This window comes from Natator depressus, chromosome 3, assembly GCF_965152275.1.
Source record: "Natator depressus isolate rNatDep1 chromosome 3, rNatDep2.hap1, whole genome shotgun sequence".
Classification (NCBI taxonomy): domain Eukaryota; kingdom Metazoa; phylum Chordata; order Testudines; family Cheloniidae; genus Natator; species Natator depressus.
This window is the reverse complement of record NC_134236.1, coordinates 126,796,994-126,822,021: the sequence shown is the minus strand read 5'-3', so window position 1 is coordinate 126,822,021 and position 25,028 is coordinate 126,796,994. Positions and strand designations below refer to the sequence as shown.

General features: G+C 45.6%; 2 protein-coding genes across 6 annotated transcripts in view; one reads left to right on the top strand and one right to left on the bottom strand.

Annotated features, from left to right (window-relative positions):
• LOC141985052 (centrosomal P4.1-associated protein-like) overlaps window positions 1-23,257 on the bottom strand; it is a 66,420-nt gene extending 43,163 nt beyond the window's left edge. For 4 of the 5 annotated variants that reach the window (XR_012638864.1, XM_074948765.1, XM_074948766.1 and 1 more), the window contains exons 1-3: window positions 22,898-23,257; window positions 13,916-14,524; window positions 10,247-10,343 (exon numbers count right to left, since the gene is read on the bottom strand). Coding sequence is in view for 3 of the 5 variants with exons in the window: in XM_074948765.1 (XP_074804866.1) it covers window positions 10,247-10,343; window positions 13,916-14,353 (535 nt within the window). In the remaining 2 variants the exon portion in view is untranslated. Of the gene's footprint in view, window positions 1-10,246; window positions 10,344-13,915; window positions 14,525-22,897 lie in introns of those variants that run through there. The other variant, XM_074948768.1, reaches the window with a different exon arrangement.
• Window positions 273-5,478, top strand: GPR31 (G protein-coupled receptor 31). Its single transcript, XM_074946846.1, has 2 exons — window positions 273-334; window positions 4,467-5,478. Exons 1-2 carry the CDS (start codon window positions 273-275, stop codon window positions 5,476-5,478), a joined length of 1,074 nt encoding a protein of 357 aa, XP_074802947.1.
• Window positions 23,258-25,028: the final 1,771 nt, after the last annotated feature.

The following is a 25,028-nucleotide window of genomic DNA, read 5'->3' as shown; positions in this document are numbered from 1 at the left end:
GCAGGTGCTGCTCCCGCAGCTCCCGTTGGTCGCGGTTCCTGGCCAATGGGAACTGCTGAGCTGGCACTGGGGAAGGGGGCAGCACACAGGGCCTCCCTGGCCACCCATGAGTCTAGGGGCTGCAGGGACCTGGTGGTCGCTTCTAGGAGCCACGCGGAGCTAGGGCAGGCAGGGAGCATGCCTTAGCCCCGGGCCTCCACTGCGCCACAGACCGGACTTTTAATGGCCCAGTCAGCAATGTTAACTGGAGCGGCCAGGGTCCCTTTTTGACCATGTTTTCTGGCCAAAAACCAGACGCCTGGCAAATCTATGCAGAATGTAGCTGGTCTATAGGGTAAAAGGCCTGTCATGCTGTCCCAATTGTGTCATTTTATACTAACGTGTCAATGGAATCATTCAGAAGATCAATAATTGGTCATGAGACTGAAAATAAAAATGTATTTTAGTATAAAGATAAACTATAACATTATGTTAGCTAAGGAGAGGGGTTAAGGACCTTCATCTTACAGGCTATGGCTAGAATTGCCTGTTACCCTCAGAGTCTGGTCCTGCCCCATTTGATTCAGCACACTAGTAATCCCCCTGGACTTAATTGTATTTCACATACAATATAAAGCCAAGTTCCAACCACCCTGAGATTTTTGTCTGACATACACTGATTTCCATAAGGAAACTGTTCTTAACAGATGGCTTGGCCTGGCCACACAGACAGCTGCATGCTCTTTGCTCAGACCGTGCTCTGAAAGTCATGACTTAGAATCATAGAATCATAGAAGATTAGGACTGGAAGAGACCTCAGGAGGTCCTCTAGTCCAACCCCCCTGCTTAAAGCACGACCAACACCAGCTAAATCATCCCAGCCAGGGCTTTGTCAAGCCTGACCTTAAAAACCTCTTACGGATGGAGATTCCACCACTTCCCTAGGTAACCCATTCCAGTGCTTCACCACCCTCTTAGTGAAATCGTGTTTCCTAATATCCAACCTAGACCTCGCCCACTGCAACTTGAGACCATTGTTTCTTGCTCTGCCATCTGCCACCAGTGAAAATAGCCTAGCTCCATCCTCTTTGGAACCCCCCTTCAGGTAGTTGAAGGCTGCTATTAAATCCCCCCTCACTCTTCTCTTCTGCAGACTAAACAAGCCCAGTTCCCTCAGCCTCTCCTCGTAAGTCATGTGCCCCAGTCCCCTGATCATTTTTGTTGTTCTCTGCTGGACTCTCTCCAATTTGTCCACATCCTTTCTGTAGTGGGGGACCCAAACTGGGTGCAATACTCCAGGTCTGGCCTCACCAGTGCCAAATAGATGGGAATAATCACTTCCCTTGATCTGCTGGCAATGCTCCTACTAATGCAGCCCAATATTCCGTTAGCCTTCTTGGCAACAAGAGCACACTGCTGACTCATATCCAGCTTTTCATCCACTGTAATCCCCAGGTCCTTTTCTGCAGAACTGCTGCTTAGCCAGTTGGTCCCCAGCCTGTAGCGGTGCATGGGATTCTTCTGTCCTAAGTGCAGGATTCTACACTTGTCCTTGTTGAACCTCATCAGATTTCTTTTGGCCCAATCCTCCAAGCTGAGCAATTCTAGGTCACTCTGGACTGTATCCCTACCCTCCAGTGTATCTACCTCTCCCCCCAGCTTAGTGTCATCCGCAAACTTGCTGAGGGTGCAATCTATCCCATTGTCCGGATCATTAATAAAGATGTTGAACAAAACCGGCCCCTGGACCGATCCCTGGGGCACTCCACTTGATGATGCTGGCTGCCAACTAGACATTGAGCTGTTGATCACTACCCATTGAGCCTGACAATCTAGCCAGCTTTCTATCCACCTTATAGTCCATTCATCCAATCCATACTTCTTTAACTTGCTGGCAAGAATACTGAGGACTTGCCTTCCTCTTAGACAGATATAGTGCATCTTTCTCTAAACTGTAACTTCGCAGATTCATTGTCTCTTCTCTGTCATTACCAAAACCTCAGCTAGCTGCCTACTGCAGCCACTGGCACTTAGAATCATAGAAGACTAGGGTTGGAAGAGACCTCAGGAGGTCATCTAGTCCAACCCCCTGCTCAAAGCAGGACCAACCCCAACTAAATTCTTCCTCTCCTCACCCATCTGTCTCTTCTATTCTGTCACGCCCCTCACAAACCGTTCCTGACAGCTCCACTTAATTCCTGTGCACACTCCCAGCTTGGAGCCTTCTTCTTCAACACTTGGAGCAGACTCTCAGAAGAGGGACACTGCTCACCTACAGCACCTCAAGTGGGTATTGTGAGGCGTGGGGACAGATTCTGCCCCCCAAAGCAGCCCTTTTAAGCAACTGCAACAGCATGAAATGTCTGCAATACCCCTCTAAGAAATTATCCCAGCACAGGGCCAAGAGCCCTTTACCACCCTCACACGCAGTCCCTGGCGCAGGGACATGGCTAGGAGCAGATCAGGAAGGGAGATGGCTAGAGGACATTGTGCTCCAGTTACTCTAGACTGCAGCAAAGCCCACAGCATAGGCCACTTTGGGGCTGCTCTAACTTGTACCTGGGGCTGCACCAGCCTCTGGAGCACCCCAGAATTAGGGAAGACACCTCAGCATCTCCCCACCTGTTCTACATTTTCCAGGAACTCACAGCTTTTCCCTTGGATTTCTGGGTGGCTCCTGGATTCCTAGATAGGAGCTCGCCAATTACAGACTCCTGCTGCACACAGCAGAAGAAAAGAGAGCAGCTGGCATTTGGCTGACTCTCTCCCTCTGAAGCACCAATCAAGTGTGCTTCCCACTGCTACCCTCTGAAAGGCTTGGAGAAAGCAGTCAGTCCTGTGGAGAAAGCTGAGCAATTCTAGAAGGAGAAGCATAGCTTCCAACTTTCCCTGGGGGTGCTCAACCCCCACTCAGCCCTAGGCCCCAACCTGACTCCACCCCTTCCCTCAAGCCTGCACCCCACCTTTTCCCACCCCAGGCCCTGCCCCCACCCTACCCCTTCCCCCAACCTCCCAACCCCACCCCGCATCTTCCCGCCCCTGCCCTGCCTCTTCCCACCCAGTCCCATCCCTCTCCCGAGCAAGCACCATTCCTGCTCCTCCCCATCCCTCCCAGCGCCTCCTGCACGCCGCAGAACAGCTGATCCGTGGCGGGCAGGAGGCGCTGGGAGGGAAAGGAAGGAGTTGATTGGCGGGGCTGCTGGCAGGGAGGAGGCTCTGGGGGAGGGGAGGTTGGCCCTGGAATTCCCACAGAGTCAGAGCCTATGAGGAGAAGGGTACTGAAGAAGAAAACAAAACAGATAGTGTGTGTATACACACAGAAAAAGCAAAGGGTCAGAGAGAGAGAGAGAGGAGTGTCATTTGGGTTTTTTAAAAAAAATGTTCAATGACTTTCAGTTCCAGAAACTGGAGTCATTTTAAGCACACTGGGGAAGAAATCATGTGACATTATGGTACTGCACTTCCAGTATATTCTCTGGGAATGGCAGTATAATTAGTGTCACTTAATCCAGTGCTAATGACTCATTAGTAATGAGACTTGAAGTACTGTTGTTCAGACACACAGAAACGTGCCATCCCCCCCTTTTTTTAGCTGCATAGAAGTGGTAGACATTAAAATGGAATCATCTCTCTTATTGGCACACTGATTTGCTCAGTAAGTCACCGTCTTTTCTTTTCCCTAAAAAGGATGGCAACATAATAGTGACATGTGTGTACCATGGCAGGCTAAATAACACAACACTTTTCTGGGGTTTTACATCTATAAAGCATAAATAGAGCCAGATCATTCAAGGGACTGAGCATCCTCAACTCACATTGTTTCACTGGGAGTTGTGTGCTCAGTGCTTCACCGGAGGTGCAGGTTCAGGCCAAGATTTCATGTTCAGGAAACTATTCTGTGTGTGGTTTTGTGTACACACATCTATATGTATGCATAAATATACACACATACGTAGTACACAGTACATTTTATTTGCTGATGCTTAATAGTAGTTTGCTTTTGACCTCCTGATGTTGATGGTATTGTCAAAGTCAGATTCAGGACTCACATAATTTGTCAGACCACTCTGTTTATTAGCAAAGCGCTTTGCTAATGCACCCAGATGTGAGCCCCTCTCTGAGGCTAAAGATAACTTATTTATACAGCTAAGCCAAAGCCAATTTAACATAAGAAACAAAAGGAAGCAGAAACTGACAAATATGCATACATATCTTATTTGCATACTAACGTTTACCATCTCCTAGCTCAGTAGGAGCTCTAAGTTAATTAGTTTGAGGACCCATTGTCTCACACGCCTTAATGTTTCTCTTCCTGACAACTATATTTCAACAAACCCTTCAAGTAGCATTTCTTTAATGAATTATAATTTCAATATAATTCATTCTACTTTCACAGTATACTTCCTTCTCTGAGAAATGCAGAAGTAATTACAGTATTAGGAGGAAAAGAAATCCTTTTTTGGGGGAGGGGGAGGGGCGCTTTGAAGTGTAACACGATCCTTTTCAGTCCTTTTGAGAAGCCAGCAGAAAATGACACGTTCTAACTGCTCTGTTTACAGTGAGTCTGTGGAAATAGCCATGAACATCCTACTAATTTTGGAATTTGGGCTGGGACTCACAAGCAATGCTATTGCTCTGTGGACGTTCTACTTCCATTTGAAAATTTGGAAGCCACATGCCGTCTACTTGCTCAACCTGGTTATTGCGGACGTCTTGCTGAACATTTGCCTGCCGTTTCGACTACTGCTTGCTCTCAGGTTTAGCATTCTAGAGACATGGGATTATAGAGAGCTATTCTGCTCGGTAATACTCTTCATGCTGTCTCTTTCCCAAGCTGTCTCCATCGCATTCCTCACGGCTGTAGCTCTGGATCGCTATTTCCGGGTGGTCCACCCTAACAATAAAACCAGCTCTCTCATAGCCAGGAATGCTAGAGTCACTGCTTGCTTGGTTTGGCTTTTAGCAATCGGATTGACTGTTGAGATCCTGGTTGCTCCTCAACCCAAAACCTTCACTGAGTGCCGCAGTTTCAGCCCACAAGGAGAGGCCAACTTCTACAGCATCTGGCATGTCATCGTATTCTTTTTGGAGTTTCTCATTCCCTTTGGCCTCATTTTGTTTTGCACAGTTGGCATCATCAGGAAGCTGAAGAAGAGCCCCCGGGATTTGAGCAGTCAACCTAAGCTGCAGAAAGCCATGTTGTTAGTGATTGCAGTGGTGGTGGTGTTCGGAGTTTGCTTCCTGCCCAGTGTGTTGGGCAGAGTCCTTGTCTATATTCTCCAAAACTTTGAAAGCTGTGCAGCTTTTCGTTTTGCTGTGAATGTACTTGATGTTACTGTCTGCTGGACCTATTTCAACAGTGCTATGGACCCCATCGTGTACTGCTTCTCAAGCCCGACTTTTCGAAGTTCCTATAGAAAGGTCTTGAATTCTCTCCGGGTGAGAAGAAATGAAGTGGAACCCCAGAGCTTAGACATTTCCAAAGATTCTGAAACTTGAAGCAATTGTAAAGATTTTGATAATCTCTAATGTATATGCCAGGTTGGAAAGGAAACTTTTTCCCCTCCATTACCACGTCTTATCCTGAAAATGAGGGGGTCTGTCAGAACTCAGCCGTTCTAACCCCATTCATTCCATTGGGCTGGAATTCTAGTTAAACAAGTCAAAAACCTAGATGTAACGTTAGCTGATGTACATCAGTGTAGCTCCATTGACTTAAGTGGAGATATGCCAATTTATGCCAGCAGGGGATCTGACTTTTTTTTTTTTTTTTTTACAAAATCTACAGTCTAAGGGCCCCATGCTCCCACTAAAGTCAATAGTAAAACTCCTATTGACTCCAGTGGGAGTAGGGAATGTCATCTTAAACCAGTTTAAAATTGTGATATATACAAAAGCCAAATAGATTCTCCAAAACTTAAAATTATTTTCTTATGTTTAGCTGTACCTAATATAAAGATTAACATTTTAAAAATGAAGCTTTACAAGCAGTTGTTCCTTATATGTTGACTGAAACTTGAATTTAGATTGTAAATAATTCTGTCCAAACTAGCCATGTTCTGTTTCTTCATGTACATGTGAGGCACTATTGTTTTATTTTTATAGGGATAGAGCAGGGGTGGGCAAACTATGGCCCGCGGGCCAGATCCGGCCCACAAGCCATTTTAAGGCAGCCCTCAAGCTCCCACTGGGGAGCAGGGTCTGGGGCTTGCCCGGCTCTGGCAGTCCGGCCAGGGCGCTGGGTCAGGGGCCGCACCACGTGGCTTGGCCCGACTCCGGCGCTCCAGCTGGGGTGCAGGGTCGGGGGCCATACCACGCGGCTCCTGGAAGCAGCCGCATGGCCCCGCTCCAGCTGCTACGTGCTCCAATTGGAGCTGCAGGGGCGGTGCCTGAGGATGGGGCAGTGAGCAGAGCTGCCTGGCTGCGCCTACGCATAGGAGCTGGAGAAGGGACATGCCACTGCTTCCGGGAGCCGCTTGAGGTAAGTGCCGCTCAGAGCCTGCAGCCCTGAGCCTCTCCCCATGCCCCAACCCCCTGCCCCAGCTCTGATTCCCCTCCCGCCCTCCGAACCCCTCAGTCCCAGCCCGGAGCACCCTCCTGCACCCCAAACTCCTCATTCCCAGCCCCACCCCAGAGCCTGCAACCCCTCCCGCACCCCAACCCCAATTTTGTGAGCATTCATGGCCTGCCATACAATTTCTATTCCCCAGTGTGGCCCTCAGGCCAAAAGGTTTGCCCACCCCTTGGACAGAGGGACTTAATTGTCTTTGTCAAGAATGTTTCCTATACATAGTACAGCAGGAGTGGGGGAAGTGAAACTACAAAAGATTTACATCTTTGATTACAAAATGCTACCTCTGTGAACCCATAAAGCTTTGCAATTCACTCATTCTGTCATCTGGTGGAACAATATCTTGGGTCTAGTGAGAAATGCAGAGGTGTGGACAATATTATACCAAGAATCATGAATTGCACGTATTATTTCTTGACGGTCGAATTTTTAAATCAAGTTTTTATTTCTTTACCAATCATTATTTCTTCATTATAGAATTATAAAAAGATAGCAGCATGAAGGTCCATTTAACACCCAGCCCCTACAATCACAGAAGATGGACCATGCAAGAGACACCCACAACATCCTTGAGGATTATTGGTTGCTGCTGAATGCCCTAACCAAGACCTATGCAGTGTAGTTGTAGCTGTTTCGGTCCCAGGATATTTGAGAGACAGGGTGGGTGAGGTAATATCTTTTATTGGACCATTCAAGAGCTCTGCTGAGTCTATGATTTTTAGTGATTAGCAGAGTTATGACCCTGGATGTATGGGTTATTACAAGTCTATAATCCACTAACCCCCTTTTTGTCCCATGACTGCAAAGGAGTTAACAGGCCACTCTACCTTGTATGGTCCCTTAGAATATGAGCTAGCTACTTATGCTAACCACTCTGTTCCACCTTGTATTGAGCTGTAATGCTCTCAGTATCTTTCCCAGAGCTGAAGAAGAGCTCTGTGTGGATTGAAAGCTTGTCTCTCTCACCAACAGAAGTTGGTCTGTAGCAAGGCGATGACTCACCGGCATGGTGCCTCCTGCTGGTCAGCCAGGGAATTAGCTCTTCACCAGCACTGAAGCGCCCTCTGCAGGCCGGTGTCTCACCTGCCACCGGCCCCGTGTCCCTCCCAGACCCCGGTGCCTTATTCCCTGGGGTTCTGCACCAGCAGGATCCCCACTCTGGGTCTCCCCTCCCAGGGAATCCCCAACCCTCTAGACCCACCTTGCCTCAGTGGCTACTGCCAGTCATCAGCTAGCCACTGTTCACTGGGGCAGACTGCAGTGTAATGGCCACTCATCACTGGCAAGGGGTAGGACCTGCTGCCTTTGCCTATCCTCAGGCTGCCCCTCTGCAGCCCCAGTGCCTCTGGAGGCCTTCACCAAAGCCTGCAACCTGGGGGTTTATCAGGCTGGAGCTCCCCAGCTCCCTTTGCCCTTCCCCAGCAGTATTCTGCTCAGGCACCCTGTTCCCAGGCAGCTAGCCCTTCCCACTCCAGGGCTAAAGTGGGACTTCTTTAGCTCCTGCCCCCCAGCCCTCTTATAGGGCCAGCTGGGCCCTGATTGAGCTGGCCACAGCTGTGGTCAGCAACTCAGTCAGCTTCCCACAGCTGTTCTTAATCCCTTTCCCTGCTGAAGCCCTCTCCAGGGCTGCTTTTAACCCCTTTTCTGCAGGAGTGGGGCAGCCACCCCACTACATGGTCCAATAAAAGATATTACCTCACCCTACCCAAGACCTGCCAGTCTGAGTCAGGGCTGCAGGTTGTCCACTGGAATCCAGGTTTCCCTCCATCCCTTACACACACACAAATAGTGTGAAAAACCAGTTCTGAGCGATACAAGAGAGTTAAAAAGTATCAAATGTTGAGTTATATTTCCCCCCTCCATGCACAGAGAGTTTTACAAAACCCTTTTACAATCAAACTCTATCATCATAAGTATGGACTAGTATATTTATAACATTGCCCTGGACGGACAGCAAGAACTCAGGGATTTAAAGAGTCAAAACCTGTTTGTTCCAGCACTTCCCCACTACCAAAACCATCCTCCCACACCACATTTCAGTCTGAAGCCAGTCCCGTAATTTTACACCCTGACACCCCTACTCAAACACACACCATGGTAACCCACAGATGCAAGAAAAATTCTGTACTGCTTCACACTATACTATATACGAGGGACACAAATGGAACATGATTTTCTTTACAATGACTCCATCGCCTGTATTTTTTGCGAAGAGAAGGAGGTGGGGGAAGATGGAAGAATAGGCATGCCTGGTGTTGGAAAAAGTCTGTGTCACTAAAAGCATGGAGAAATCATTTAACAACTATTTAACCACATAAAATATGACCCTGTCCTACTACCAAAATTAGTGAAATTCGCATTGTAAGTGCTGGTTGAACAGTTTAAAACTACTTGTGAGCTCTGCCATCCTAAGCATTTTGCCAGACCTATCCAGATTTTGTTTATGGAAAAGCACTGGACCAAATTCCAATCTCATTTGCACCAGTGTAATTCCAGAGTAACTCCACTGCTTCCAAAAGACTTCCTACTGTCCCTGAGCTTGTCAGGCACTGAGGATGCTAAACTGAAACTGTAGACAATTGTGATAGAAGACGTTTTCTAAGGAATGCAAGTGATCCATGATTATAACATTGCAGGAATCATCGTTCCTGGATTCTTGATGAACTAGAGTTTAGCCTAGCATATGTGATGGCATGTTCTAGAGCTGCACACCACCAGCAGTAGAAAGTCTGTCCTCAAGGCATCTCAGCAGCACAAGATACTTGCAATCCCCAAATTGGGTAATGTAGCCCAGAAAGTGGAGAGGGGAGGCCAGGATGCCAGAGCAATGTGCAGATGTACATACCGCAGGCAACATCTGCCAGTGGGGCACTGTGGAGCCCTGTCCAAAAGCAAAAAAAAAAACTGTTTCTTCTCGTGAAACACCTCCAGGAGAGCACCAATTCAAAGATCCTCTGGCTTTTCCGTGCCTCGTTCTCTACTTCCCCCTGCTTGCACTCATGCAGAGGGCCCCTGCAAAACCAGATTCTGTGCAGTGGGTGGAGATCCCAGCTGGTCCCTCACATTGCATTGTGGAACCACACCCATTCCAAAGTTGGGAGGTGGGGGGACAGGGAAATCCCTGCAGAGGGTGGGTTCTCCTTTTCTTATTTGCTATGCTGATGGCATTTTCTGGTACTGCTACCATTAAGGAGGAAGCTGTTCCGGAAGTTATATTGTGTTGTGGGGAAGAGACTTAATTACCAGCACGGAAAGTCTATTTCTAGAAGCCCTGTCTGCTGAATTCCTTCCCTTCCCCTTCTCATCTAGTTTTTATAAAGCGAGAAAGATGATATTTTAGGTTTTAGCAGTGCCTCCCACTACACTAAAATTTATTACAACACAAATGAATTTTAATCTAGACTTTAGTCGACACATGTACATGAATGTGTGTTAGTATTAAACAGAAATGCACTTTTACCCATGAAATGTCTGTAGGAAATACTAAAGAGTCAAAGAAAAGTTTTCTGGAGTTATCATTTTTGTGGTGTGAATAAAATATTTTAGTACAACTCTCAGGTGAAGAGCCTTCTACTTCCTCCGACCAACCCCACATCATAGCTTGAATTTATTTTGGGAACTACAGTATTTTATTGTAGGAATGTGAACAGCTGCCATTTACAGTACTGAGTTCTTAGGAGGAAATCCTGGTAGTACCTGGGTTATAGTAGGTGATGATTTTCTGTTGTTCAGTTACCAGCCTTTGCAGCTGCTCCATCTGTTCCATCATCACCTGTTCCTGCTGCCCTGGGCTCTGTAAATAGTACCAACGAAATGAATTAAAATATGCTCATCTCTCCCTTTTAACAGGAAGGAGGTTTTAGTTTTGAGGTTTGTTTTTAAAAGGTGATTCCATTGTTTTATTCCAATAAAAAAAAAAAAGAGTGTATTTGTATTTAAACATTCTTTTGCAGAGGTAACACTCAAAGAAAACAGCAGTGTGCTAAATTAGAGCCTTGCAGTGGGATTGGGATCTCATGGGTCCTGCAGGACCCGCTGCCATAATAGTGGGAGCGGATAAACTTACTTTATTGCAGGAGGGATTAGGTGGGGAAAAAAAGCAACAACCAAATAAAAACCAGACTGCGGTAATTTGTGGGAAAACACTAAATCTCTCATCAGTTTGTCATAAATAGAATTTCAGCAATATAAAGCAAGTTTTTCTTTTTTTTAAATAAAGCTTTTAATTCTTAAATTTAAATGGGGGATAGAAAGAGATTTCATGTCCATTAAACAGGAGTTAAAGTATTTTTACATGGTTCAAGCAAGACTTTTTTATTCTTTGAATGGTAAAAATTTTGTCTGAATTCCGCATATATATAATGTCGACATTATATATAGTATATATATAAACTGACCATTTTATTTTTAGTGGCAAGGGGAAATCTGTCTTTCCTGTGGGATTTGTGGGATCTAAGGGTTTTGCGGGTGGGAGTGGGATAAAAATGCAAGAAACCATGCAGGATCCGGTGGGAGTTGGTATTGCGGGGCTGGACGGGAGCAGGATTTTAAAAATAGTCCAGCACAAGGCTCTATGCTTGGGCATGAGAATCAAGAAGTGAAACTGACAATTTTTTCACTGTCCAACTTGAGTGAAATTCTAAATGTAAATTAACCACATAAATGATGAAAAGTAGAGTTTTCAAATTCTTTCACATGCAATAGTCTATGATACTGTTAGTAACATATATGGAAAAAAATTAAACACAATTTTAATCCTGACAGTATTCCCACTCACTTTCCCAATCTTTGATGTCTTATGGCAGTTTTTACAGTCAAACTACACATACTTAAAAACATATTCAAGAGTGAATTATTTCATAGTGTTATTCAGTATTATTGCTGATAGGAAAATGCACACATTTAAAAAAAAATGAAATTTTTCCTGAACATTTTTCTTTGAAAATTTGAAAAATTTAGACCACTCTATAAGCCAGTCAAAAAACAGTAAAACATTTCTGCAAAACAATTTCCTTGAAATTTCAAGTGTTTTAAACATTTCACCCAGCGCTATTAGAATAAGCTATATCAGGAGAGTGAAACACATTTGCTAGCAGACTTGTGAGCGGCTATGTTAATAATTCATGACCTGATTTGCAGAGGTGCTGAGCACATACAACTCTCACGAAAGCCAATAGGATTTGCAGGTGTCTCCGTAAACCTGGGTTCTATTCTTGGCTCTGCTGCTGACCTGCTGAGTGACACTGGCCGAGTCACTTCACTTCTCTGTCCCATTTGCCCTTCTAATTAGACTCTGAGCTGGTCAGGGCAGAGACTGTCTCTTACTACATATATGCATAATGCTTAGCACAATTAGGCTGTGATTTCACTTAGGGCATCTAAGTGCCACTGTAATATAGATAAATAAATAAATAGCCATGTTCCACTCCTTCCACATGCTGAAAATGCCTTACCTGCTTGGCACTTTCACAGGAATTTGGGCTGGGTGGGGGTCATAGAAGAAGAGAGAGGATGGGTAGAAAGGAGAGATTTAAGAGTGCCCCTAAAATTTCAGGACTTACGGCACTCTACAGCTGTTAATGCCACAGCCATAGGCACCTCAAGCATTAAACTATTATGGAATAGAACAGGTCAGGCACTATCCTTCTATCCCCAACACAAGCGGGTTAGCTCCCTACCTCCATAGAACTCCTGGTCCAGAGAAACAGAGACCCAAATCTGCCCCAAATTAAAATGCTGCTACTAACCTGCCCACTGCTCCTTCTAGTCAGTCTGTCCTTCTTTCTCTCTCCTTCACTCGTGCACTTCCCATTCACCTTGTTTGTCTCCTTCCCATCTCTCCCCTTCTGCTTTTTGGCTGTTCCCCCCACTGGCCTGCTTCCTCTGTCCTCTCTGTCGATCAAAACTTCCAGCCCCTAGCAGGGCAGGAATGAGTTAACCCTTGCGGGGTGGAGAGGGAATAGCTCATAACCTAGTAGAGAAAAAGCAACATTCTAGTCTTTGTGCATATCCTCCCTCCATTACTCCGCCCCTGCAATTTGTCTTCCTTGCCTTTCATCTTTGCTTAGGCTGCAAACTCTTTGGGGTAGGGGCCATGTCTTCTTTATGTTCTGTGAAGGCCTATCTCATTTCAAGAATTAAACAAACAGTAATGTGACTATATTATTTCTGCATCTTGTATTTCTCTAGCAGCCTGCCTGAGAGCATTATCTTCATTCTCCTGCTGCCCCTTCTGGCCTCACTGGGGAAGCACCATACACAGAAGCCACCCAAACATGTTCTTTCTCTGTAGGAGTCTCTAGCAAAAGCATTTCAAAAAGACAGAGGCAAGGGCCTACAGGAAAATCTAGGATCTCCAGGACCCTATGCCAGATTTTAACTGCCTCACAATAAACTGAAGACGAGTTTACACCTCACAGAAAATGTTGCAGACCCTCTAAATGGCAACCTAATCTTAAATAACTAAGCCCCAGCAAACTCCATTCGCCTGCTAGACATGATCTTCAGGTAGGGCCCTGTCTACACTAGCACTTTTACCAACGTTGGTCTATTACCAGGCATCTCCCTGGGGTAGCAGTAGTAAAATAAAGTCTGTGCCTCGTCAACACTACTGCTTCTGCCATTGCTCTCTCTAGTGGTGCTGCACAACGATGGGAAAAGTGCTGAAGATTCCCAGTGTAGACATACCCTACATTTCAGATAAGCTGTTGCCTATTATAGGTGGTGTCCATAGTGCAGTTTTATTTGGTAGTTAGAAACCCAGTGCAGCAGGCTGCTTTGGTGCAGGAGACAGTGCAGAGCTACTCTTGTCCAGCTGTCTGTCTGCCCCTAAAAGAAGAAAAAAGAGAAAAGGGACAGTCAAAAGGGAAGAGAAGGAGGAAAAGGACATAAAAGTTGAGAAAAGAAAAAGAAAAGGGAAAAGGCATAGGAAGAAGACAGACAATAGTGATCATTGAAAAAAAAAAATCCCCAACTTTGGTTTCTCATGTCATTGTCACACACATGATGATGTGCTACCAAAGTCTGGAATTCTTCCTAAAGGAGGGAAGTGGAGAGGAATAAACATCAAAACGACAGGAACAAGGGGTGAACAAACTGATTTGTTCTTGGAAAAAGGAATTTGTTACTACAAATTATCATAACAAGCAGCATTTTATTGCCTTGAGGGCTTTAAAACAGCATAATCAGACACAGGGTCACACTCCACACCCTGGCATTGCCACTAAAGCCTCTCCATTGCAGACACAGAAGTTAGCAGACCTGTTCCTTCTTAGGGCAATGCATTAGACGCTATTTGTGCAGTCTTCAAAAACCGGGCGTGCTCATACTCCACTGAAATGCAATGAACGCTTAAAGCAAACTCACCTGCTCCATGTTTCTGTAGTGTATGGGTTCCTGACTTATCTGAGGAGCAGGAGCAGCAGCAGAGGAAGGACTGAGTGTTTCCGAGTCATTACTTTTACTGGCCTGGACAATTCCAGTCTGAGTTACGCTGGATGCCAACAAATGAGGAAAAAGAGCAGAGTTGGCCAAATAATTGAATTGCTTTGCATCCTGAAAAGCTTGGCCATGAAACCTGTTATCTGATGAGCTGCCATTACTGCCCATCATACTGCTTTGTGCTGAGTAGCAGAAGGGTGTAAACTGTTCACTGAATGAGCCATTTGTGCTGTTTATCTGGCCCAGGGGCAAAAAGGACATGGCCTTCCCAGCAATTTTGCTAGGAGATGGCACCAGTCTTGCTGGATCATTGGCAGTCCACTCAGCCATATGGTCTTCATCTTTGAGAGTATCTGCTTCCATATCCGGCTTTCTGAACTCCAGTCTATGGACATACAGTGAATGCAGTTGAAAATAAGCATGCAGTGCTAAAGCGATGGCCCGAGTGGATCCTACCAAGTGCCTCCATTTTTTTTTTTCAATCCCAGAGCTTTTTTTTCAGGCTGAAGGCAAAGGATCTTCCATCCATAATAACTGTCAAAAAATAATATTATTCAGTCAGGAAACATGCAATAAAACCAGAAACAAAACCCCACATTTCTACCACTTGGAGTATCCTGCCTGCCAACTGCTCACTATTAAATTCCAAAGTGTCACACAGATGGGAAGCAAATATAAAGGTATGTTGCAAAAAATATACTTTTCAGCACCAAAAACATTCTTCAGAAGTGAGCTGCCTTGTCCCTTAGCTTCACTGTAAGCCTTTAGGATCAGAGAAATCTGCTTCATGGCCAAACACCACAGAAGAAACATGGAGAACAGAAGATGATTATGCAGAGAATGCACTATTGAAAAACTATCTGACAGGTTTAGGTAACTCAGAAGAAAGCTTAGTTACAAAAGGAAGGGGAAAATACACTCATAACTTACAGCCCATTCTCTTTGACTCAGGTGATTAAGAAGATTAGGGCATCTGAAAGCTGTGGGACAAAAAAAGCACATTTCCCTGTTTTAAACTTTCTTAACCTCTCAGTCCTCCTCTCTGAGAGAATGGCTGGCTGCTCCATTTTCTACATAGGTGATTTTAAAAATTATTTAATCAGTTGAACTTAGTGGGGTCTTCCAGGTATATTTTAATTTGATTCATAGACAGTTTCCCTGCCTTCTATGAAATGCAATATAGGCTCTTCAGTAGATTAAGCTTCGAGATAATTAATGACTTTTTCTCCCCACTTCAATTTAAGTGGTTTGAATATGATATACAGACCCATTTTATCTTGATCACTTATTATTATTATTAGTTAAGCACTGAAGATGTGCGTGGTGCTGGTACAATACCTAAAATACAGTCTCTGCTTCTAACAGCTTGCAATTGGTGTCTCACTGCTGTTTGCATTACATGTGTAATTTTATTCATGTGAGTAGCCCCACTGAGTTCAATGGGACATGCAATTTGAGTAAAGTTGAGTAAAGTCTAAGTGCTTGCAGGTTAGAGGAGAAGACAGGGAGAAGACAAGATATCCTGGGAAATGAAAGGTGGGAATAATGAACAATTTGAAAAAAATTAAACTAAGATATTAATCAGTCAAAGTTTAACACCTTCTTCCTTGTTTGAAATGCAGGCTTCCAGTTTCAGAAGGTGTCTGGAATACAAAAATTTAAATTACAATAGAAACTCAAAAATCTTAGTCCATCAGAGTACCCACAACATTTCATATATCAGTATGATATGTGAATGTACAGGTGTATCACAGATAGTGCATACGGTTTGCTAGTGCTAGCCGTTCATCTCCGGAGAGCTGGGTTCCAATCCTGGATAAGACCAGAAGTAAATGTGAGTTTGGTGGTCTCATCTTAGTGCCTAGAGCACAAGCGTTTACATTGCATGACTGGCAATTTCTATTTAAATACAGCATGGCAGGGTGGCTTGTGCAGAGTCTGTCGGCACCAAGGAGCCCATCCTCCTCTGAGTGCACACACATAATTCCAATTTATGTTTCTGAGAGTCAGTTGCACCCCAAGGGAGGCAACTTCAGCTACTAGAGTCATTTAAAAATCAAGTTGAAAGGTTATGTTGATTAAAAGATATGTATAGTGAATATCGGGCTAAGAATCCAGAAGCCAACACTGCAGAATGAAGAGACAGGAGAAGAAGACAGCCAAGACAGAAATAAAACCTGATTATTAAAATTATCTGGCAGGCATGAAAGTGAAAACATTAGCATAGTAAATAATATTTTATCTTAATTTTCAAGCAGAGTAGACTTCTCTTATTTGAATAATTGCAAGAATATAACATACAGCATTCAACTACTAAATCTACATATTGTACGTTAAAAGACTAGCACTAACAAACTTTATAAATTAGAATCCATTAGAATCTATTAGTTATGAGCCCTAAAGAAGGTACATTTTGTAGATTTCGTTGTACTACTTTTACTTTGAGTGTGGTTTTATTGTAAGGGTTTTCTTTTAATATCCCTCCTGGCCTCCTTTAAGCTTTCCTTGTGAGCTAGTGCAGTTGACAAGCATGGAATTGTAGTAATAAAATTACTGTACATACCAAACACCAAACAATTCATCACTCTGATGTGATTAGTGATTTGGGCTGCTGAGAATGAAGCAAAATGAATATTTTCAGACACTTTGGACGTGACATTACATGCTGTTGCTTCCACTCAGTCAGCCAGATTTTATCATGCATGTGCTTAATTCCTTGAATGCCATATATTAATCTCACTCAAGGCCCCAGCCAATTCTATTGGCTGTCACTGATTAGAAATGGAAGAGCCTTGCATCAGCATTGACCTTCTCTCTTCTTCCTCTCCTGAGATCCTCATTATTGGGAGAATTCATGATCGCTGATCCAGTGTGTCCAGATCCGCTTATTATGATTAGCATCACTTGCCCTGCTCTGTGGTGATCCGGATGCCAAAATCAGAATGAGGATAAGAGTATCAGTTATAAGTAGGCTTAGCAGAATTTTATTTTTATTTTTTTATAATTTTGACCAATAATATTGACTTTTATTGTTAAATATTTTATTCTATTTTTATCTATTTAAATAGTCATAGTTGCACAAAATTATGGGTTTTAAGCTTATTTTTATCTATTTAAATTTTAATTGTTGTGGGAAGTTATGGAGGAGTCAGAGGCTATGGGAAGGTCAGACAATAATTTTTAATGAAGTAGATGTTGAGATTCAAAAACTTGCACTTTATAATGGTTAAACACAAATTGTCAACATCATGTGTTTAAATATACAAAGTAAATATCTTTACGTCAAACCCTAATAAGTTCTCAAGCAGCCTTTTTCTTATTTTTCCCATCTGTATTTTTGATTACTGCCAATGGAAATGTTTTTTCAACAGTATGTGTGTGCATTGTGAAATCGATGTTTATTGACATTTGCCCAATAAAAATCTAATCCTTCCAAGTCTAGTTATAAGATGGGGGTGAACTGGCATGAAGATATGCAGGGCTGGTATACACTAAAAGTTAGTTTGACTCAGCTCGGGGATGTGAAAAATCCACCCCCCTGAGCAACGTAGTTAAGCCGATCTAAACCCTGGAGTAGACAATGCTAGGTCAACGGAAAAATTCGTGGGGAGGTAGATTAACTACAGCAATTGGAGAACCCCTCCTGGCCGCGTAGGTAGTGTCTGCACTGACGTAATACAGCAGCACAGCTGCAGCCGTCAACTACAAAACCCTCAGCTACAAATGCGCTGACTGGAGGAGAAATCCACTGTCAGCAGGCACTTAATTAAAAAGCTTAAGTAACAACAAGAAGACTCACATTTGCCTCTTTAGAAATCCAAGACCAATAAGATAGATGTCTGTCAATGTGGGGGTTTTCTATAGTACCTATCATTGTATTACCTAGGTAAGGGGTAGGCAACCTATGGCATGTGTGCCAAAGGCGGCATGCAAGCTGATTTTCAGTGGCACTCTGCTGCCAGCCTGGGGTTCCATCTGCCGGCCCCCTGCCAGCTGGGGTCCTGGCCGCCAGCCCCACTCAGCCCACTGCTGGCCTGGATGGACTGAAGCCCAGGCCAGCAGAGGGCTGAGCGGGGCCGGCGGCCGGGAGCCCAGCTGGCAGAGGCTGGCGGCCGGAACCTCAGATCGGCAGCAGGCTGTGCTCAGCTTGTTGCCGGTCTGGGGTTCATGCTGCCAGCCCCTTGCCAGCCGGGGTCCCAGCCGCCGGCCCCGCTTAGCCCGCTGTCGGCCTGGGGACATTGGAAAACTCAGCAAGGAAAAGAAAGGGCAAGGATCACACTAAACTGATAAGATCTGCATTTTAATTTAAATGAAGCTTCTTAAACATTTTAAAAACCTTATTTACTTTACATACAACAATAGTTTAGTTATATAATATAGACTTATAGAGAGAGACCTTCTAAAAATGTTAAAATGTACTGGCACACGAAACATTAAATTACAGTGAATAAATGAAGACTTGGCACACCACTTCTGAAAGGCTGCCGATTTCTGATCCAGGTGCTCCCCAGGTAAATTAAATGTGCCTAGTGAAATAGTCTGCTCTTCTCCTTTCTCTCAGATAAAAAAAGCATTGTTTGGGGAATAATATAGGTGGGGCTGGTAGCACCACCAGTTACGAAGTTAGCCTGATATTTCTATTTTAAGCAACTGAAAACAGGTTCTTATAATGTTGCCAAACTTGAAATGTTTGGGTTGAAATGTCCCATGCTGGATGTTTGCTTCTGCTTGAATTTTTTTGGAAATGTTCAGCCAAAACAGTTCAGTCATTTCCAAGAATGAGACTAGGAAATAATCTGTCGTTTTGCCCATGTTAAAACATTTTTGGCAACCTTTTCTTTGAAAAGCGTTGGTCTGTCCATGCTTTGAAGTGGGGGCTTGAAATTTGGAAGGAAGGTGGCCTTTGTGTCAGAGATGCATCTTTTGCTATTCCTGTGAAAATCCACCCAAATTTGGCCAAGTTATAAGCCTTTGAAAACTCTCAGTTTGCACATGCTCAGTAGAGACTTCTTAGATTTAGAAGTTAAAATCTCCAACACGTCCGTAAGCAGTGAGCATGCTCTACCCCCTCACAGCTCCTAGTGCTGACCAGACCGTGCATGCACCATTCTCACAGGGCAACTGAGCACGTTCCAGCCCCTCACAGTTCTTATATTAGACCAGACTACACATGTGTCATCCCCACAGAATGAGCACGCTCCCTCCATAGTAGGGATACAGGGACTAGTGTGCAACTGGGCTCCAGAACTGAGAGCAAAAGCTTGTCTCTCCTGTGCTCCCAATTACCCCCCTGCTGGCACCCAGGCAGCCTAGACGGGTACTTGAACACAGAGGGGACAAGAGCCAGAGTTTGGAATTTGGAGAAGGAGGCTGAGAGGAGTAGATTGGGGCAAGAAGATGGTGAAGGCAGAGACACAGATTGGATGAGAAGCCTGGGGAGGGATACTGGGACCCAATGGGGATAGGACTCAGGAGAAGTAGAGAGCATGACTGGAAACCAGGGGAAGAGAGAGAGACAGACTGGGGCATAGGGAGGAAACTGGGACTGGCTGAGCAAGGAGACTGGAGACAAGGAACCAGGAGTGGTGTTAGTGGGACTGGGAATGGCTGGGCAAGATGAGAAAAAGTACCTGCTGGGAGACTGGGACTGAAAGGGGATAAAATGTGGTCAGCACTAGGAGCTGTGAGGGGATAGAGCATGCTCACTGCTCACGGACATGTTGGACAGTTTAACTTCTAAATATAACCTCCCACCCGAATATGTCAATCTGGCACCTCCAGCACCCAAACAGTTGTGGGCCCGATCCTTTTTTCCTTTTCCTAGTCTTACGTCTCAGGACTACCTGGTCCAGTATCCCCTTTCAGTCTCAGAGCTAAAAGCCCTTCCCCTCAGTTGAGGGGGAGGGGGCCAGTGAACCTAGGCCACAAGTAACAGTGAGGGACAACAAATGAAAATGTAGTGGAGGATACTAAGAGTAGGATAAGCAGTCTGAGGAGCAGAGACTGGAAACAGGACAAAGAGCCAGGGTGGGCAAGAGAAAGGACTGAGGCAGGGATAGGGTGGAGGGCTTGAGATAGAAGGGGTCCAGTGTGGGCAGAAATGGACAGAAGACTCTGTGTCCACTAGAGAACACAACCTTACAGAGCTTGGAATGGAACTGAAGATTCCTGAGTCTCACAATTCGTCTGCTGCCTGCCAATATCTTGAAACACACTGGCAGAGTGATCCATTCTCCTTTAGTGCTGCTCTACCTAGAGGATGACAACATCCGACTTCTACCAGTTACTCCATTAACTCAAGTGACAGAGGTCTGTGTGGTGGATCTCAAGGTTCCAGTGCTGCTGCTGACCCATGTGGTGGTCAATATAATGCCAGATTAGGAATTTATGTTTTTTTCAGTTTGCTTTTTTAAAAAACTAAGAAATTATACCCTAAAAAGAAACAATGTGAAAAAAACATTATTAAGTTGCAAAAACTAGTAAATGCCAGGTTGCTTGTGAAATCTTAATTTGGCCCCCTTGTGTGTATGCATTATAATACAGCCTTTATCCATCCAAGTGATCATCACATACTATTTTTCCCACAGGACCCTGTCTCATTCAGTACACAAGCTAGATGGCGCTCTGGAGGTGAATCAGTGTTGTTTAGTGGAGGAGGCTGTTGTCTGCAGAACACTGCTTCACTTGTTGCAGAAGTGGGAAGGTGCATACCTCATGTAGTTCTGGGAGATGGCGAGCCTAAACCCACTCAGCGCTAAAGGCCCTCCCCTCAGTTGAGGGGGAGAGGGCCAGCAAACCTAGGCCACAAGTAACAGTGAGGGACAACAAATGAAAAACCCAGGGATGGGAGTGAAGGTCATAAGGTGAAAATCAGGTAACCAGAAGGGGACACCAAGCAAAGAACCCCCGACAGCGCCCACTGCTCCTCAAAGGCATCTAAGGAGTCACTGGATGCTGCCCAGAGGAACTCTACTCAGAGACATGACCGAACAAAAGAACAGAAATAGGCCCTGCAGTCGCCTAGCACCACTCTCATCCAGCTTCCTCCTCTCGGTGTGATGGATGGCTACTGGTCAGGCTCAGACTACAACCCCCTTGCCTAGCACTTCTGGGAATGACTCTCAAAAATAATAATACAATTCTGCTTGGATACCAGTGGAGTAGAGAGATGATATACCCATGTGTTTACAGGTCCTCTGCGTTCAGGTACACCTGAAGTCTCGAGAACTTGGTAACAAATTTCTTTACAGTATTTTTTAAATAATTAAAACAACAGATTAAAACTGTAATCAGAATTTTAAATCAGTTCCTTGATTTCCAGTCCCAGTAAAAGCAATGCTCGTTAAAATGTAGGGCAATATGTTGCCTTTTTTTTCCCCTGTGAGAAAACAACAAAATCTTTGCAGTCAAAAAAATTTTTTTCTTGCCTCTCTCCTAGGATTACTGGGATATATACATTTTCAGAAAATAGTTACTTATGTAAACTAATTGAGAGAAAGTTCCTGATACACCAATTCACTGTAGGCTAGTTACGCTTTGATATGAAAATTAGGGATTGGAGAGATGGGGAGCATTTATGCCCAATCCTACAATTAGCTCCGTGTGGATGGACACCTACTGAAGTAAATGGGACTCTGTACATGCAAGGAGCCAACTACATGGACTTGATTGCAGGCTCGGGGCTATATATTGTAGCAGATGCTTCCTTAACTGCTTTTATGGATTTTAAATTAGCAATTGTTTTCTGTACATTGTTTATTTATTTATTTCATGGAACTCCTGTTGTGCAGTATGTTTGTTCCAATGGTCTGCTGATTTTATAGGAATTAATATGCTTATTTCAGCAAAGGAATGTCTGACCAGGTAGTCTCATTAAATTGCCCATCACCAGCCTGGCTGCTCTGCTGAGCGCTCCCATGCAGAGTTGGTGGAACTCACTGCTGTAAATTAATCTGAGAGCAAACATTCATTTACAAAAAATATTTCCAGCCCTGGGGCCCAATCCTGTAATCCCTTACTGATGGATATTATTGTTTACACTGGGAGCAGTCCCACTGAAGTCAATAGGGTTGATATCAGTGGACTTGGGCCCCTTCTTCTGTATGTTTTGAAATGGAGCAAACCCCTTTCTGCAAGTGGCAGCAAGGAAGGCTTCCCCTGCAGCTCTGGCTCTCCCCACATCACCCATGGAGCTCTTGATGCTAATGAGAAGGGGTGAGCCCAGCAGGTTGCATGCATCCCACAGGAATTTAGGTGGGAGCCCCTTGGTGGGGCATGACCCCCTCCCTCCCCGAAATGGGGCCGGGCAGCAGAGAATAGAGCTCCCCATGCAACGCACTTGGACTTTGCTCCTATTCTTCTGTTCAGAGCAATGCGTGGGGTGGGGGGCAGATGGGGTCATGTGCCCCCCTGATTTCTGCCACGGTTAATATCCACTGGAGACACCTGACTCACCCCAGAGTAGAGGCTGGGGGCGGGCTGCTGTATGAGACTCACCCCAACTTCTCCCCTCCTCACAGACACCTGGGCTCAGCGAAACCGCGGCAGAGCTTCCCCTGAGCAGGCAGGGCACTTAGCAGTGGGGCGCCAGGCTCCCTCGCCAGGCTGCAGGGCTCGCACCTGCTCTGGGCAGCATCCACAGTGCCCCCTCCCCCAGTACCAGCTGGCTCTAGTCCTCGGTGTCTGCCGCCCCACTCGCCCCTGCACAGCGGCCCCTCCCCCCAGGACACAGCTGGCTCTGAGTGTTCGCTCCCAGCGTCTACAGCTCCTCCCCCGCCGGTGCCGGGCTCTCCACGTTGCGCCGCAGCCCCTCCCGGCCTGCCTACCCCCAGAGAGCCACCCGGGAGCGGGAGCAGCAGCAGCAGCTCTCTCCCTCCACTCGTCTCCCCCAGGCACTGGCTTCCTTACCTGCTTTGGGATCTCCCAGACCCTGGCTGCCGCAGCCTTTCCCTGGGGTCTAAAGCCCGACGAGTCTCCTGCTGCCGAGGAGGGAGTTTCCAAGCTTGCGGGCCCGGTGGGCTGTAAGCCTCAGCCGTGGCCCTTTCAGAGCAGCCTCCATCTGCTACTACAGGGTGTCGTAAACCGGGCCCTCAGCAGCCGCTTTACCAACCAAACCTCCCCTGGCTCTCTCTGGAGGACGCTGCATTGTACAGCCAGCCCCTTAAGACTGTGCCAGCCCCGCTCCCTGCAGTCCCGGGTCCCCGCGGGGAGCCGGAGCCCCTCGCCCCGCTGGGGAGCTGCCAAGCCCTGCAGCAGCCCGGCGCCGTTGAGCTGCGGCGGTAGCTACAGCAACTGTAAACAGCAAGTGCGGCCCCAGGCAAGGGAAGCGTCGTCCCGTCTCTCTGTCCCTGCCTCCCGCGGCCCTTCAGTGAGAGCCCGCCCTGGGGCAGGAACTCGCCAGCCGGGCGGGAGCGGGGGAGCTGCCCAGGGGAGCACCCCAGCAGCCGCCTCCAGTGGCGAGAGCCGCCTCGCGCAGCGACCCCACGTGTCTCCAGAGGCGCTGCCCAGAGTCCCTGGGGGAGGCTGCACAGCGCAGGGCACCGATCCCCGCTGGCGCCACCAGGCAAACACCGAGGCGGAGCATCTCACTGCCCTTGGTAACAGCTCTGCAGCCCTGTCACCTCCCCACCCAAGTGAGTGCGTGGAGTGGGCTGCGGGACAGGGGATGCTGCACATGGGTACGTGGTGCTTGATGCAGTTTGACAGGCTAACAACCGAAGGCCGGTCTGCTCAGGGCGCACATTGAAGATCCATGGAAATACTCATAAGGGGCAGGGGGCCTGGTGTCAGCTACATTTTCCCTTCTTGTCCTCCACTGTGAGCTTTATGAACCACTTTGAACCAGAGTGCCTGATGATTAAGGATACCATTTAGTCATGGCAGGCATGGACTCCCTGACTTTACCAGACCTCTGTGATGTTTTCAGCTACAGCTGTCAGCCGCTGGAGCCAGGTCCCACTCCCCACACTGCGGCCTGCTGCCCTGGCCTGTTAGAAGTCAGAGCACACTGAGAAGCGCTTCTCTAGCATGCATGGGGCAGGGAGTGATGGAGGGGGGGCAGTAACAGGCGACCTATCTAGTCCCTTCCTGTGATCCACTGGTCGGTCGGGACTCACTGTTTGAGAATTACTACTCCATAGAATGTTTACCTAAAATAATGATATCATTTGCAGTAAGGTATAGTACTCCACTAGCAAAATACTGATTAATCATTTGAATATTATACATTTTAAAAATTTAAATTGAATGTAAACCAATGCCAAAATTGTCTTTGTACTTTCAGGAAGTATTTATCTCGCCTATCCAATAAAGGTTTTAAAGCAGATTCATAGTGAATGTTATTTGCTGGCAATCTGAATTGTAACTGTTGCTAAATCGCCCACTCGTAATGATTATACAAAATTCACTTAGAAGCAGTGAAAATTATTTTGGCATTTGTTAAAACATTCAGTCTGCATCAAATGCAAGTACACATATTCTGGGTCAAATCCTCAGCCAGTGTAAATCAGGGTAGCTCCATTGACTTCAGTGGAACCACACTGATTTACACTAGCTGAAGATATGGTCCTTATTCTTGTTATTTATCATTACAAGTGCATTTTAAAGTCTCTAAACATCTCTGGTCTGAATACATATCCTTAGCAATCATGGAGAGCCTCAGTGACGCTCTTAGAAATTAGACTGTAATAGCAGCAAGAACTGAAAGATGAAGAATATTGTATCTCCACCATCCAACAGGGTCATGATAAAAAATACATGGTCAGACACAAAAAATCCTAGTTCTGTATGCACAGTAAATTGATGCCACTGGAGACTGTGGTTCATCTAAAATGTTGTCCTAACACTTCCACAGATTTGTACTGTCTATATGTGATTTCTTAACAGGTGTTTGTGTTGTACTTTTTTTTTCTTGCTGTTACAGATTCTGGTACTTTTTTTAGCATGATTTGTTCAATGGTTTCTAACACAATAAGAACTACCAAATTTGGTGCAATAGTCTAGCTGTCATAAATTATTTTAATTTCAGCACATTTCTTTA